This window comes from Denticeps clupeoides, chromosome 4, assembly GCF_900700375.1.
Source record: "Denticeps clupeoides chromosome 4, fDenClu1.1, whole genome shotgun sequence".
NCBI lineage: Eukaryota > Metazoa > Chordata > Actinopteri > Clupeiformes > Denticipitidae > Denticeps > Denticeps clupeoides.
In genome coordinates, this window is record NC_041710.1 from 16,313,300 (window position 1) to 16,331,151 (window position 17,852).

The window sequence follows — 17,852 nt, forward strand, 5'->3', positions numbered from 1 at the left end:
CAACCAGAGGCCAGGTCTCAAGCAACTAACCCCAGCATCCGAAAAATATTGACACACGGCGGCCCTCCTGTGTGGGTGCTATTCCATTCACATCTATGTCGCCTGTTCACACAGGCCGCTGCCATTCAGAAGATGAGCTGCAGGGACACCCGTTCGCTGACATAAATTGGCGGGAAAAACAAACCCAACCAGCTAAAGAGGAGTGCAGAAATTACAAGTTATCAATTTTGAATATTTTGATCGTGACTGAAGCACAAGAAGCAGATGTGCACACAATGATTTTGAATTCACTTTTATTCATACTAATGCAGAACTTTGTACTTTTATTAGCAGCAATGGATTGTAATGCTGCAATGCTTGTAGAAAGTAAACAAAAAATAAGTGTAGTGACATAAGAAAATGCATGTCTGATCTTAGATCAGAGTGGAGCAATTTATCTGTCAGTGTATCTGTCATAAATTTTTTTCACTCCAATTTTGTGAAGTTTCTAATTAATTACCAATTAGAGAACAGTTAATAATATGATAGAGGTAATCAATTTTTGATTACATTTGCCAGGTATCTATGTTTCATAAAAATTAAAAGTTCATTACAATAAACTTCATTACAATGAGAACATTACAAAATAACATTATTTGCTGATTTTATACGGTCGAAAGAAATGTTTTAGTATGGAACAGTTTAAATCATTTATGAAGTGTTCATTTTAACATTTCCATTGCATTTCTCGAACAAATTATTTTGATTTGTATCAAAATTACTGTATTTTATAAGACTTACATATTAATCTTTATTTACAGACATCCATAAAGTGTTGATTTATCATCCAAATGCAAAATATGCACCTGTCCTGAGCCTGATATAGAATAAATTTACATTCTACATTTTTGGCATATATCTTTTAATCTATGACCATAAAGCCAAAAAGCTGAGGAAAGGCGCATCATGCTGCAATACAGCTGAATTTGCATTCTGGTTTCAGCGCAGACAGGAAAGACATCTCACGTCTGGCCCCATCTCCCCCAGGGCAGGGAGAGGCCTGGGGAAGTTGGATGCAGGGCTTCCCTTCCCCACCTGACAATAACAGAGCAACCTCCATCCTTCCCCTTTTCACACCAGCGCAGGGAGAAACTGGCTCAGAACGTGAACCAATTCACCGGGTAGACAGAAACCCGGCAGGCTCATCGTCCTTGGGCCAAAGGAAATTGCCCCCCCCCTCCCTTCCCCCTGACCCCTTCTCCTCGAAAACCCACCAAACAAGCCTGTCACCAAAGTGAGATGCACATTGTTAGCAGATAGTTGCCATAGGAGGCAACGCCGGTTCCAGTGTGGGAGATGGCACTCGGAGTGTGAGAACTTTGACACTGTCAGGGGAGCCAGGTGGCACCACCCAATAACCATATAAATGGGAGACAATGATCCTAATAGCAATCAGTCCTCCGCCTCTTTTTATTTCATGGATTTGTGGTTGTTGGGAAAGGACAAGATTCCATCGTTTTTCCCCCTTTTTACTGTGGAGTGCATTTCAATAAACCTGTCCTCTTCTGAGGAGGGTGACACAAAGTGCAGGGCAGAAACGGAACTAAAAAAGGTCACACTTTAACTCAAAGCTGCACCATCTCACTTTCCCAGAAAGTTAAAAAAAATGTATGAGACTGAAATAAAATTAACTAGCCAAAAGATACATTCCTTTAAAAAAGTAGTCTTTGGATTCTCAAAAGTCCAATTTGAAGAGCTGCATTAATCACAATAACACAAATGTTACAAATGTAAATCTTACTTCTTTTATTAGCAGTCATGCAGTCTGTGAAGAACATGAAGCCAGGGGAGAAGGTTAAGGAGCAAAAAGAGGTAAACATGGCAATTAAAGTCTTGGTACTCTTAATCAGGAGGTGAAATTTAATTGAATTGGAGAAATATCATGAATCCTTCTCTAGTGGTACATTGTACAATATGCTGTTATCTAGTATGGCCGGATGAAGGTTACAGTTGAGTTGAATTTTTATAGAAGAAATTTTTTGATTTTGGCAGCATATTGTGACAAAATTATATCACGTCACTAAAATGCAAATAAATCCAGAAATGAAATAGCTAGATTAAGGTCCCCTTATGTTCCCCAATTCCTTTATCTTCCACAGCCACCATGACTCAGTCTGCATGTTCTTAGCACATCATAATCAGACACCAGGCTTAGGAAAGATCTCAGTATGAACCCCCCTTCCCCCCGTCTTTGTTCCGGGAAGCCCCCGACACTGCTCTGCATAATTCTGACTTTTCATGTTTTGTCTGCTCGCCTTCACCAGCATTCAGCTTCAGGCCGGGGGAAAGTCGGCATGCACATGGAACCTGCGTTCATCGTTTGAGGAAAAGATCCTCAACCATCACGCAGTGTGTGGTTCCTTCAAGCTTCATTGCCATATCGAATGTCTTCACAAGAAACAGACTTCGGGAGTATTAATGAAGAGAAAGCATTCAAAACAAATGTGTAGTTTAACCTATTAACATGGTTCGGTGTTTAAAGTTGGTTTTGTGGGAAAAGCAGAACAGGATGAAGCTCTGCTTCTTTTCTTTTTTTTTTTTCCTGTACAAAAGATGAGAGACGAAATGGCCTCAGCTCCCTCAGTGTTTGGGTACTTTATTATGAAGCCTGTCTTTGAAGTGATCTTTTTGATGGTCATGACAGTACTGAACCAATGACCTAATGAGTGGAGATACGTGATCTGTTTTTTTTTTTTTTGGAGTATTGCAGTGTTGTAATAATCAACCCCCAGGCCTAGAAACCAATGGCTTCTCTCAGGGGCTGCATCATCTCACGTGTTTTACAGCCTGAAGTTCTCACACGGCAGCAGTAATGAGTCATTTCCACTGGTTTTATTGACGTTGTGAACTTCAGTTCATCAGTTGGAGAAACCAGAAGCACGCAACCTGAAACCGAAATGGGATTATTCTGGATTAGTAGACGCTGCCTTGCTAGCCGGTGTGGAGAGTCATCACTAAGATCTTGTTGAGGTGCCAGAGGGAGATGTAAAAAGTGTGTCACCTGCCATGAAGGAGACGGGTCACCGCCCATCTCCTCTGAAAAAAAGAAGCCCCCCTCCATCATCAGCGCTGCGGCACCTGCAAAGTACTCTTACTTTGTTTGAAGTGCTTGTTTGTATTGTTGAGCCAAACAAAAGGATTTTGCCACCTTTGTACTTGCAAAGGGGACATTAGTCAAAAACGGGGGTCTGATCAGGGTTGAACGCTAACTACAAAGTGTGGGGGAGGGCGGATAGGGAAATGGGATCTTTCCCCCAGGGGGCGGGACATGGGGGCAGCAGGCAGGGCCAACGGCGGGAGGGCCGACGCCGCAGGCAGACGCACAGTAACCAGGGTTCCATCAACATCACTGGGCCAGATCATTAATCGCAATTTCACATGTAATTAGACAATTATCACCTTGTTATCACTGCTTCAGGCCAAACCAAATCAAGCTGTCAAACCGCACGCAAGGAAAGTGCCACTTGCAAATCAACTAGGTGAACCGTTGCTAAACAGGCGTCTTTTTCATCACTTGTGACGAAAACCCGGACAGTTTCATTAATGTGCAGTTAGTTTATCATGCATGCCGATACGTATACAGACATGTATGCTAATAAGCAGGCGTTTTTCTACCATCCACAAGGACAAAGATTAAAAAAATTAAGATGTCCCAGTTTTGTGCAGGTCTAAATGTACAATGTCATTTCAGAGACTGCAAATATTGCCAAATTTAGATTTTAGTGTAGGTATTGATTTAATAAGAATGTTTGGACCATGGTTTCTCTTAATTTAATAGTTTTTATTGTTATATATATTGTGTTATATACATTATGCCTTTATTCCTTTGAAATAAGCTTCACTTACTCACTAGAGTAGTTCATTTACTTAATTCACATTATTTAACTTCAGAGCAGTGTACTGAATTGTAAGACAATTTTCAGTGGCCTGAAGAAGCAACATTAGACTCAGAGGCACGCGACTGTAATTAGTGTATCACACTGGGTGAAGAAAGGGCTCGGAGCAGAGTCCTGGTTAAATTGGGTTGGGGGCACAGGGGTTGAGCAGAGGTCACAAAGACTGGAAAGTGGGGGGTGGAACTGACTGACTGTCACTGTAGCACAATGTAATCCGAGCAGTAACTTATCCTCATGGACAAAATCATTCAACACAAAGTGAGAAAAGTCTAGATGGTAACAACAAGCATACCCAGAGTATTCATTTATACTACCAGTCAAAAGTTTGGACACACCTACTCATTTACGGTTTTTGAATTTTTTACATAATACAACAAAACTGAGGACACAGGTCTATGAAACAATGTGAGGTTATGTAATAAACGAAAAAATATCAAACAAGGCAAAAAGCTGAACATTTCAGTGTCTCCAAAGCAGGAAGCTTTTGCAGCATTTCACACCATTGGCTTCTCTTCACCACCTTAATGTAGACAATGGGGATGGTTTCCAACAGTCCTGAAGGTTTATTCTGAATACTTTCTAATCATTTATCCATGCTAATGATCATCTCATGAAGCAGCTTTTGACAATTTACAATTGTGAATAAAGCCACCATGATGATAAAAACAGATTCGCTTTATAAATGTGAAATTTTGAGTCAATCAAAAACTTTATTTTACACAAATCAATTAAAATGTAAGTAAGCATTACAACTATAACATACTATTTTAATGTGAAAACTGTGTCCATTCAGAAGCTAGTGTGGAGGTCATCAGCTCAGTACAGTCTGACGTCCATCGCTTTCCTGGAGAAGTGACTCAGACTTCATGTCTGAACTGGTTTGCAAGCCACATGTCTGTGTTCTTGTCTGCCAGTTATCATAAAGTCTCTGTGTGAATACGTTTGCTCAGGAGGTGACCCTACTGGCAGAAATCGGGGCTGAAACGCCCCCCGCCTTGGTATCCCTGTTCAAGTGTGTGTTGTCAGCGAGGGTGTATCAATTACAAGGCGGCTCTCAGAGGGAGATGGAGAATGGTAGCGAGGGAGCCGAGAGAAGAGGAGAGGAGAGGAGAGGAGAGGAGGAGAGAGGTTATCATTAGCAGGGACTGGAAGCTGTCCTCCAATAGTTCCAGTAATTACTTCACAAAGGGTGGTGCTTGCCTTCCCACTGGTTTTCCCACACTGCACGGCAGTCCCTGAATTCCGAGCGCCCCAGACCTACAATCTCTTCAGTTTTACCCAGCAAATTACTAAGCAGCCCTATTCTTCACAGCACTGTAATTGCATTTTAGGGCTGTTTTTTATTGATGCTGGTCGGCCCAGCCCCTTTCCCCTGCTGAGAAGAGTCACGGTGTCTTTGAGGGGTGAAAAAGAAAGCCCCCCAAAATAATGGCATCACTTGTTTAGTGAGAAGCTAAGGGTTCGGGACTGACCGCTCTTTTTTTCTACATGCTGTCCAGCTCAGCTTGTACTCTTTAGTAACACTGTGTAGTTAACGTTGTCACACCGCAGTATGAGCGTGTAGCTAATGTAGTTACTCTGTGTAATTAATTTTTTTATAGGAGAGTAGGAGTGTGCTAGAATTGACATATTCCGTTGGAGTGTGTAATTAATGTTGTTACTTTAATTAAAAGAAAGAACATCATAATCTCCAGTAAGATTGTGCAACTAATGTGGTTAAAACTGTTGTAGGAGTGCGTTGGTATCATTTCTGTTCTACAGTAGTGTGTTGTAACACAGTAAAAGTATTTTGTACCGTGCAGCAGTTGTATGTTGTTTGTCCTGTTAAGCTGCAGCCATAGTGTGTGACAAATGTATCATTGTTCAAAATTTTAACACATTTCAAAATGTTCATTTAAATTGCTTTTTAAAGTTAATTTAGGTTCATTAAAGTTAATTTGAAGCTTCCATTTTGCGTGTGAATGAGTATTTTAAAACCAGAAAAATTTTTTTTTTTCAGCCTTTATTACATTTTTTGCAGAAGTGTTTGGAGCAGTGGAATGACAAGGAAGCAGGAGGTTATTGGTCCGCTCACCGGAGCGTTATCATCTCTGTCATGCTTAACATGATTATCAAGCGAAACCACAGCGAGGCTTTTCACACAGTGGGAATGCTAAGAGCCAAAAGCCAATGCTTGGGTAATTAGTTTTTTTTAATTGCACTGAAACATTTATGCTCAACACCAGAGTGGTCTGTGAAACAGAAGAGAAAAAACTCAGATGCACGCTAACTCCCGAGTGTCAAATTTGTATCAGTTTTGCTCTGCAAACGTAATTTTGAAAAAATATAATTTAAAAAAAATTGTCTAGGTGGCAAATTGATTGTGTGTACTTATGTTCTCTTTCCCACCAAAATACAATATTTCTTTACAATGTCCCCCCGTCCGAATTCATTAGTCTCCATGTCCATACAGAATCGGTGCAGAGAAAACATCTCATTAGAGGATTTGAAGAGATCTAGATGCATTCTTGGCTCCGTCAAGCTGTTCTTCATTTCTTAGATATAGTTTCTCTCCTTTCACTGACTGCAGAAATTCTCAACGTTCCTCTGCTGGACAACCGAGCAGTTTCTGTTTGAAATGAGAAAAGGAGAAAGGGAAGTAAATGGCCTCGGGATTAAAGGCTCTGAACAGGATAAAAGCATAATAGATTCTTGGTGTGATCCAGTTTAGTTTGAAAGGTGGAGGGTCTTAACCAGGATTTCAGACTTTAGACTGCTTTGTGCTATTCTTTTTTATCAAATGCAGTTTGTTCTGAATTGCAAGGTTTTGGTGGGCTCTACTGCAAACAGGCATATACACACAATCTTGTAAGAAACACAAACAGACACACACTAGGGACCAGTGTTGGGTGTAGTGTGTTACTAATTAAATTTTGGAATAAGCTACGTAATACAAATTGATTACAATATTTCACATTTGATGTAGAATAATTCAATGCATTCAGATTCAGACTCTCAGTGCCCCCAAGTACTTGTAATCAAGTTCGATAAACCATCCGTCCAGCGTTAAAAAGAAGTGAACCAATTGTAAATATTGAAATGTGTGCTTATTTGTATGTAGCCAGTGTGTGTATCTCTCTATGCCTGGTTGAACTACTGACATTTACAACATATCGTAAATAAAGATTCATCTGGACTGTAGTGAATGTAATACTTAATTTGTAGTCAAATTTATATTAAAGATTCAGGATGAAAATAATTCCTTTCTCTAGTAATAATGTGAGAGCGTTTGAGTAATTTGGTGGTTCCAGTTGTGCTAGTGACTCACGTTCTCACAGTCTCAGACATGACCATGCACAAATACATTCGATGGCCAACCTTTAAGGCAATCTCAACGTCTAGCCATGCTGAATCGGAAATTGGTTTGGACGAATCTACTTCAGCCAAACGCCTATTCTCAGACACGAAGAACTATGCGCATGGCAGCACGCACATCACAGTGCCGGAGCTTCCTCTGTAATTACGTTGTGTGGACATGCAGCCTGCTGCTGACACCTTCTGTAGAGCTCTCCGTCACTCACTTCTCCCTGACACCTGTGACCCCATCCTGAACGTCAGAGGGCTTCAATAAAGCAAAATGACAAGCCCAGGGAGACATTACTGCACAAGAGCGTCAGCCAGCAATGAGAGGCCTGCCAGCTACTGAGGAATTTTATTTAGCCCTGAGCAAGACAGGTGCACTTAAAAACAGAGCAAGACATAGAAAAATGTGAAGGGTAGAAGCAAAGGTGCCTTATTAGACACAACAAAAAGTGACAGAGCGTTCTTCAGTTACCCAGAAAGGTCTTGAGAGCTCCAAAACTTCTCCACAAATAATCGCACTGTTTGAGATTCAAGCGGATGGTTACTATAGTAGTGGTAAAGTGTTTTGGCAAAATCATTTGAAAAGGTGATAAATAATATTTTTTTAATTAGATAAATTGCGTGAGTGGATGGATCCACCTCCTTCAGGAATGACTGCTGTAACTCGGAGGGAGCGTCTCACCCAGACCACCTCTGAGCTACACTCAGAGCCCTTTTGATTGAGACCCAGCCCTACTAGGGAATTCAGCAGTAGCTTGTCAATCTCCAGAATGTCTTAGCTCGAACTGGAAACAAATAAAGGGGTTGAGGGCGGGCCTCAAATCACCTGGCATCAACGTGACAATGGAGGACAGCATGCCAAGGGGAGATGCCTTTGATGCCACTAAGTTTTTATCAGAGCTGGGTCTCCACGGTGTCTGCTCCAACAAGCTGTAAATTCCAGCCCATTATCCAGCCCAAGGTGGAACAGGTTTCCACATTCACCTTGGGCTTGGATGATCTAGAGGATGATTCCATTTAATCAAGATGGAGCGTAGGGTGGGGCATGCAAATCACATATTTAGTCCCATAAAGAAGCCATTGTTTACTTGTAATTTTTTACAGCAGAAAGGGAGCAGGAATTGGCCCCAAGGGTCTTTTGAAATATGCATGTGCACATTGCAGATATAATGTGTGCAGAGAAGAATCTAAAAAAAAAAACTTTGTCTACATTTTAATGAGTGAATGAAGTTGAGTGGTTTCATGCAGAAATAAGACACTGGCATAATAAAAGTCATTTTCACTAGTTTGCCAGTTATAATACTTGAATTTAATGACCTGATAATACTTGAATTTAATGACCTATCTGCATTTTTGACCAGGTATGGGGACATGGTCGTCTGAAAAGGATATCAAGAGCACCAAAAAATACGTAAATTGAAGAAGAAGGGAGGAGATATGTAATGTACTGACAGGAGGGAATGGTCTCCTCTCCAAGAAATTAAGGTAATATGTATCTGTTTTGTCTATTTACTTCTGTAAATCCAGAAGACAGGCTAGAGGTGCTAAGCTGTATATAGTGCAGCAAATATCTCAGTGCAATCATGTTTGTATATAAGATTTTGAGCGCATGTGTGATCACAAGAGCTATTGCTAATAGAGCTAGCAATCAGACGGCAGCTACACTGATCTAATCTGCCAATCGTTGTTGCAACACAAGGATGTTGTCAACAAAGATGAAACATACCCGACCGGGCCTTCACAATTTGTTTTATATCAATATATGTCTTTCTACCTTTTGGCATAAAACGGCACTTTACTCATTTCCATGTGCAGAGTGGTTCTCGAAACTTCCCTTTTCCAATAGACGTGCCAGGAAGTTCCCCATCTGACGACGTGGACCACATGGAAAATTAGCATGGGGCGAAGCACATTTCCTAATGCAAGCAGGGACGGATGCAAAATGTTATGTAAATCCCCTTAACGACCTTTTCAGGCCACCAACAATCGGCACACAAAAGTGATTGGCAGCCGACACGGTGGGGCTCATTTATCCAGTGCCTCAACCCGTCTCGCTCCACATCGCCCCCTGCTGTGAGAGGCGTGGGGTAAAGTGCCCAGCGACTTGGTTTGCCAACGGGTAGAGCCAACATGAACCCTCTCATGGCAACCACAGGGGTTGTCGTCATAATGTTCCGTTTGTTCCCCCCCCACATCACTTCGGAACTTGGCCCCTGGTGATCTTCGGGCACGTCAGGCGCAGGAGGAAGCGTCCACGCCTGTCCTTCTGTGTTCCCATGCTGCCCGGCCTCCCTTGGTTCCCATTGTGCTTCTCACAGTGTTGCTGTTGTCCTCGTTGCCTCTTCTGTTCCTCACAATGGCAGCACATGCCAGAACGATATAATTATTGTCATCATTCCTTGAGATTGTTATGATACGCACCCCTTCCCCTCCATGGAGTGGATCCCTACCAATGCCCTCTCGTCTTGAAGCCCGTGTTCCACTTCAAGAATACACAGTCGTACATAAATACTTGTAAATGCACACACTCTCCCTCACACACACACACCCAGAGCTGATTTTCTCAAGCCCGTGACTGAGAGGTTTTCACTATTCCAAGCTTCACTTTGAGTTGGGGGGGGTGCAGTTGTTCCCTACTGAGACACAAGCCCCACTTCCTACTGCGAGGCCTGTTTTGTTCCTTGGCGGTCTTCCTCCATTCAAGTCCACTCTGACCAGCCTTGCTCCACAGTGAGTAGTGAAATCTAAAAGGATTTTCCTCCATTTGTGTTTGAATGACCTGACAAATGAATAATGTGTCAAAAATTGATGAGCTGGGCTATACACCTATACACCTCGCTCTTCCTGCAGTTGCTGATTTTGATATGAATTATGTATATACTCTGGTGTTCTGTGGTGTGGTCTTCTTTGGGCCTTATTTATCAAATGCCACTGGGTGTGCTTACAGAGAGAAGGTGATGTGAAGACACTGAGGAGAAATCTCCATGTAAGCCATGGCAGACCTGGGTTAAATATGAGGCAGAAAAGGACCAGCTCTTAAGGAAATGGGCACCACTGGACAACTGCAATGAACTGAAGAGAACTCCTTCCTGAAACAAGGGCCTGGTATGTTAACAGATTGCTTGCATATATCATATTCTGGCATTAATTGTTAGGTTGCATGGTTTGTTACCCACCTCCTTGCACAGTTACATTATCAGGCTATGATTAATGCTACCATCAAATTATTACAAATCAATGTTGTTGCAATGAACTTGTATTCAGTATTAAATTAGGGTATTTCATTGTTTTTTCATAATGCAATATGTGCTAATGGCCTCATTTTCATATCTCAGCCAGGGTTTGAAACAAAGGGTTTCATGTTTCACTTTTGCAAAATGAATGCGCAAGTCTGATTAATGTACGAGAGTATCAGCTTTTAATAGAAAAGTTATTATTTTTCCTAATGACAAATTTTTCCTTATGACAATTACATAAATTATTCTACCAAACCTCTTGCTTGTATGCCTCTATTGATTTTTAGGCTAAACTGGCTTATGAACAAAAATGAAAATAAATTAGGTTTTTACCTAGTGCCATGCATGTGTGCCTTTCAAAAATGTCGTTTTTGCTGTTGTTGTTGTTTTTCAATGCTAACTTCATTCTGACAACTGGCATTATGGCACATGGACTGCGGCTGGAATGTAACTGAACTCATATAGGCCCCAGGGCCCTCACACCAGTGTACTCCCTCAATGGAGGGAGTTCAGTTGCATTTTTTTCAGTCAATAACCCATGTACAGTTTGTGTTTACCATGGAGCACATTAACTGGCAATTTCTGACCATATGTATGTTTGTTGGTGAACAGGCTCTCAGTCAGTAGCAAAATTCTACCAAAACAGCATCTCTGAACCATTACTACATCACTGTCATTGCTTCATTGAAAACAGTTCCACACCTAAATCAGACCTGAAAATGGAAGTTCATTTATTAATCACATTTACAAAAGGACATTACATTTTTACCAAACTGCTGTACAACAACAATGCATAGAAAAGCATGCAATATGCTAAAGCGTAAATAAATCATCAGCATTTAGATATGGCAACACATGTGCCCAGTACGATCCCATATGGAAGCCCATATGGAAGTATAACATTATAGCAATCACCCTTAGATTTTAACCACAAAAAAAGCCATAACATCCAGTGGCAGCTAGACTGCATAGAAAATAAATTGTAACGGGATCTCTCTCGAAGGAGCCAATTCCTGGTCAGAAATGGGCCGTTGATTAATGGGGTGATGGGAGCCTGCACCTGGTAAACTGAACAGTGCTCCTAATGTACACTTGCATACAATAATCTAATGGCCAACTACAAAGCAGGAGATGAAAAGTCAGGGAGTGAGGAGTGGCCCTGACAGAACATTTCTGGTCAAACGTGTGCATAATAGTGCAGAATTTGTAAAGAATATCATGTCATCAATGTCATGTGATGATTGCCTCGGATTTTGATTAATGCATTTTGCAATATGTCAATGGTTTATGTTTAGTGCTATATGTTGGTATGAAAGGCCAAAAATAGAAGAGGTTATGCTGCCCTTAAGCTAAGGTATAGAGCAGAGTTAATGATTTTAAGTTTAATAGGTCAGGTTATTTCAAAACCGAATCAGTGGCATTTTTAACCCTGAGTTACTTCAAAAGAGCAAAAGGAATGTTAGTGTACAATGAGCACAATTAGCGTTCAGCATGGAAGGGAAATAATTAGATCCTTTTAAACAAAGCTAATGATGAGGTCAGTTTGCTGGATGAGTCAATTATTCAATTCAAAAGAGTTAAATTGAGTTTAAAACTCAATAATTAGAAGCCAGAATGGGAGCTAGACAGCAGTCGTCTCATTGAGTTGCACGTGCAGAGCTAATCCATCATGTTAAAAGAGACTCATACAATTTATGAATAGCTTTCAGTGCTGGACAAGGAGGAAGAGATGGGCTTTTATGTTTTAAAATGTAATTTTCCAAGTTTTATTTTTATCTGTTTTAGTGGCTCTTTAGCCACAGTTGTCGAGCTATAGTGACACCTTTTGGGTAAATTTTCATGGTTATATGCTTTGAATTCCTTCAGGAGGCAACTGACAAATGAACAATGAACAAGGTTTTATGAGGTAGGAAAGGGTCAATAATTGTGATATAAATATGTATGTTTAATAAATCACATGTAAATGAAATAAAGAATATTTTCAGTATTAATCTTAATTAAACATGCCCATGTGTGTGTCATGTGATGATTCTTCTCTTGGCTCTTTTATCCTGTGGATCTGATAGTCATTGCTAATGTTATCCTTAAAAACAGGGAAAAAATGATTAATTTGGCACCAGCTCCATAATTAGTCGGCACTTAACCACACCCCTCCAGAGGAATGAAGGCCTCCTCAAGAATGAAGACAATGGTTGCTACGAAAAAAACAGTCTAAAAGATTTCCTCCCCGCTCTTGGCAGGGCAAAACCACAAATTAAGGTGCCCATTGTGAGTAGCCATTATGAATCTCTGTTGTGTGGTCCTCTACCCACCACAGTCCCAAACTCTTGAGCCATCCCATCCCGCTGTGCCCCCCACCCCCACTGTTGGGTACCAACAGACGTCAGCTTGAAAAACTGACCCCTACTACATAGGGGTTCATAGCCCAATGCTATCGCAATCAACCAGCTGTCTGAAGCCTAAAAATGTGTTCTTAAAGTAACTAAAATTATTTTATTTCTCACATTCTCTCTGCACCACTGCACCAATAGACACCTGCCTCCTATACATACAGGGGCATTGTGCTGGGTGTGTTTTTTTTTTTTTGTTTTTTTTTGCCAGAGTGCAAGCGAATTCATTGCTAGGGTCCTTGGCCTCCACCCCCATAGTGGCAACAGCTGCTTGTCTTTGAGCGTGAGAATGCATCATAAAAAGCCGACAGTCTGAGGGAGCCATGTCCCATGCCCTCAATTTATTCTGCGAGCATCACAGGTCCACTAACATGAATCTGTGCCATTGTATGCATAGAGGCGGTGATATCCAGTGCATGGAGCAGTTCATTAAAGCATCAGGAGCACCTGGAAGGCAAGACTCGTCATGCACAGAAGCGAGACGTAATGATAGCTACCCCGGCTCGGGCTACGCACTGGAAGCAGTGTCTTCATATTTTGTGGTCAGGAGTTGAGTTACTTTCTGCTAAAAAAGTTGACTGTGGTGTTTATTTGTTGTGGCTCTCAGTGTTGATGAGTCAGTACCACAGACGACAGTGAATTTAAGTGTGAAGTGAATGAAGGCCAAGATTCTGACAGAATTATGTGCTAACATGAAAATGGGAAAAATATACCACAATCAAAAGAGTAAGCACTGGCTGTGAGGTAGTTTAACCTGATGTAACTTTATGCATTATTCAACAGCAAGAACTTTCTGTATATTTTGCATTTACAATCATTTTCTTATGGAAGATCTTAAGCACAAATATTCAAATGGCAATTCAATATTCAATCTGAACATGTAATTTGATAATACATTTTGCAATCGGCAGTTCAATGTGCGAAGTGCTGACGTAATCCTTAGTTCATTTCAAAGTATTGTGAATTTAAATAATACAATAACAATTCACTGAATTGCATGGGTTTCCTGCACATTTATTCAAATGGCAATTCAGTGTCCAAAGTGCTGATGAAATCCTTTGTTGATTTAATTTTTTTAATTGAATTGCAATTGCAAACTGTCGCCACGACTCTACACAGAACAAAGTTTCGCCGAGTTAGAAAGAGCCCAGCATGCTATGATGAGAAACGAGCGTGTGCGGCTGGTCCTCCAGCCCACAGCGCGGACCCGTCGGCGCGCAGCGGAAGCGGCGGTCGACGCGCTGACGTGGCCGGTCGGCCGGCCGCCATCTTGGGGAAGGGAACGCCTCGGAGCGCCAGAAGAAACGAGCGGGTGAGTGAAAGAAGCGACAAGTCCCGTTTCAGACCGGCGCGTTTTGAGCGCCGGTCGCTGCGTCTGTCCGAGCCGGCGCACCGAGCTGCCGGCCCCGTGTTCGAGAGCCGCGCGCTTCCCTCCCGCGGCGGAAGCGGCTCCTTCGCGTCAGACGGACGCCTCGGTTAGCTTCGGCGCTAACCGGGTGTGTGTCTGTCAGTTGTCCAGCAGCCCGTCAAATAAACGCATGAAGTCTGAGAGAAAACGCGCGTCGGTGGCGATTCTTGTGGATTCCGGAGTGCGTGTGGACCTGGTGCTTGGGAACTTTAAATATTACCTTTAAATATCACCATGTTTACAGTGCTCCGTGGTTAGCGGCTAACGCTAATGGGATTGAGCCGGGTCGGATAGGTGGGAGTTTAACCGAGCTTTTTTTTTTTTTTTTTTTCCATCTCACCCATTAGAAAATATCGTTTTTATCATTAAATTGTTAGTTCCGTGTTTCGGTTGTTTTTATTTATTGCTGTCTGCATGTCCATTTCTACCATTTAATGTTTTCCTTTTTAACTCTCTTGCAGGTTTTTTTTTTTTTGCGTGAAGAGACCTGGTCCTTTTCACCACGCCTGAACCATGGGAAACATTTTTGCCAATTTATTCAAGGTCTTTGGCAAAAAAGAGATGCGAATTCTCATGGTGGGTCTTGATGCGGCTGGGAAAACAACGATTTTGTACAAACTTAAACTTGGGGAAATTGTAACAACTATCCCCACAATTGGTAAGTGGCCATAACAAAGTCTATTTGCGTTTTAACGTTCTAGCCAAAATTGTGTAGCCCACTGTGGTAACCACATGCATAATTCATTTCAGCGTTCGCACTGTTTGCAGTGCTGGTAAATGATTAATGTTTCTTTACCTGTTTCAGGTTTCAACGTTGAGACTGTTGAGTACAAGAACATTAGTTTCACAGTTTGGGACGTTGGTGGTCAAGACAAAATCCGACCACTGTGGCGTCATTACTTCCAGAACACACAGGGTGAGAACTATTCTTACACACCAGTGTCATTCGGTAAATTAAATGAGACATTTTTGCCACAATTTTACATCTTTTTTCAGGTCTTATCTTCGTAGTAGACAGTAACGACAGAGAGAGAGTGAATGAGGCCCGAGAGGAGCTCATGAGAATGTTAGCAGAGGATGAGCTTAGAGATGCTGTTTTACTGGTATTCGCTAACAAACAGGTTTGTTTGTTTTTTTTAATTTTATTTGTTTGTGCTTTTGTCATACCGTAATGTGTGACTGTACGATATCGGCTTGTCTCCCTGCTGTAGGACCTACCAAATGCCATGAACGCTGCTGAAATCACAGATAAGCTTGGACTGCACTCCCTGCGCCATAGAAACTGGTACATCCAGGCCACTTGTGCCACCAGTGGCGATGGCCTCTATGAAGGCCTAGACTGGCTTTCCAATCAGCTCCGGAACCAGAAATAATGTCCCGCTGTTCTCTTCTCCTCCTCTGCACTTGCTTTTCTCCTCTCATGTTGCAAACAGAGCTACTCTGTACCTGTTCTCATATCACTTGTAGTCCATGCCAGAAAGCTGCCGGGTGTCTTATTTAATGTAAATAGACAAGTTTTTTTTACGGGGCAGCTTGATGCAATATGTACCCAGATTTTCTGCCTCTTTTTTTTTAAAATATTAGATTATTTAACCACTGGACATGTAGTATATAAATTTGATGTATTTGGAGGGTGTGGGGGACAGACACTAGACAACTGCACATTGGCTGCTTAAATCCTATTTTCTTCTTTCAATGCCTCACAGACATGCTCTCTAAATGTCATTGTAACATTTTATATTTACTGTAAGGGGCGCTGTTCTGTTAATAAAGAGACACATTAATGGAAGCCAGTTGCTACCAAACAGATACACTACCCACAAGAATTCTTGTTTTTTTGATAGTCATAATTAAAGGTGGTTGCCTTTTAATTATTTAAGTATTTGTGTCAACAACACGTAATATAAGTGGCTTGATGCCGTTGCATCAGTGATTGAACTCCATGTGAGCACATCTTAGAGCTGCTTATCAGTCAGATGCCAAGCAGGTTCTGATGCAGCCTGAATGCAAATAAGTCGTTGTGGCCAAACCTTACCTGCATACAAGGGGACAGTCTAAAAGACTGACTTTTTTTTTTTTTTTTTTTGTATGATTTATTTGGTAGAATGTTATTGGTTATAATGATATGACTCAGGTTAATCATGTTCTGCTTTACTATGTAATTGGGATAAGTGTGGGGCTTTGAATTTTTGCCATTTGTTGCCTAGCCTAATGTTCCTCAACCATTTACAATGGGTGACTGTGGTTTTTGGCGATTCGGTATCCGATGTGTTGCATGTCTGCCAGTGATGCTTGTTTTTTTCTGTCCTGTCCCATGCCTTCATCTCAAAGTGCTAGAGTATTTTGTTGGAGGGGGAATGTGGCATGTTTATAAGCAATATGAAACCTCCGGTAGTAATATTTACTGAGCTGGGTGTTCAACCACTGACCATCCTCTGTACAAACACTCAGGTCCATGTATCTTCCATAGCTTTACTTACGTACTCACCTATTACACAAAACAATCTCAGTAGACATGATGCAGAAAACTTGAAGCAAAAAACTGAATGGTCTCCTTGTTTGATGTCACCTCTGATGTCTTCATTTAACTTTCATTGCTTGTAAATGAAAATCTGTTAGAATGTCTGTCCTCTAGCGTGCCTCTTAACATGAATGTTAATTTTTTATGTAAACTTTCATTTTGACAAGAGCACTGTAATTAATTAAACTCGTCATATTAACGTCTTTCTTTCTTTATCTTTTCTAATGAAGTTCGTGAAATGTGTTTTTTGTTTTCTACTCCATGTGGGAAAAATACACAAATGAACGAAAGATTGCAAATGCCTCATAATCAATTAATTCTGCTTCATTCACACCAACTGTTCAGTTGTGTAAAACTGACCACCTGCTTACGTTCTTCAGAGCAAAGGAGAAGCCATTTTATGAAAAGTCTTCCATATGTTCTTTATTCAATTATTGCAAAAAAATAAAGTAAAGTAATAGCAGGATCATGACTGCTGAGGTGCTTGTGGAATGGGATTGAATTTGAGTGGACAAGCTTCTATGGCTTTTGCATGTGATGTTCTGGTAGATGTAATGTCAAAAGTGTGCCAATAATTTGGTCCATATAGTGTAAAATAAGACAAGGATCAAAATAGGGAAGATGAAGGCCTGAAAATTCACTTGTTTTCCTGTCCTGTGATGATCGTGACACTGTGGTCTAAAATGTGGATATTCAAATTTAGTTTATGGGTCGAATACGACCTCCATGTGTGACTGTCCAAAGTTCATCATCACAGGTAGCCAGAAAACTTTACTTCATCAGCTGAAGGAGTCTCCAGACATTCAATTTTGCTGTGTGAATTCATATTTAGCATTTGTCCTGTTATATTTTCTCAGTGAACACAACAGTAATAACGTGTACTGTATGACAGTGCATTCGAAAGCTAGTCTTCTACACAAAATGTAAAATTAAAATTTCAATCTACAGATGCATGTTATTGAATCTAGAGGGGTTTTGTAATTATTGTATACTAAACTGGGCTTTTTTTGTTTTTGTTAA

General features: G+C 41.1%; 1 protein-coding gene across 1 annotated transcript; it reads left to right on the top strand.

The window, feature by feature from the left end:
* The first annotated feature begins 14,197 nt into the window (after positions 1 to 14,197).
* On the top strand, positions 14,198 to 17,061 carry arf1 (ADP-ribosylation factor 1). Its single transcript, XM_028976977.1, has 5 exons — positions 14,198 to 14,216; positions 14,775 to 14,969; positions 15,117 to 15,227; positions 15,308 to 15,432; positions 15,523 to 17,061. The coding sequence occupies exons 2-5, from the start codon at positions 14,825 to 14,827 to the stop codon at positions 15,682 to 15,684; spliced, it is 543 nt and encodes a 180-aa protein (XP_028832810.1). The 5' UTR covers positions 14,198 to 14,216; positions 14,775 to 14,824; the 3' UTR covers positions 15,685 to 17,061.
* The last annotated feature ends 791 nt before the right edge of the window (positions 17,062 to 17,852 follow it).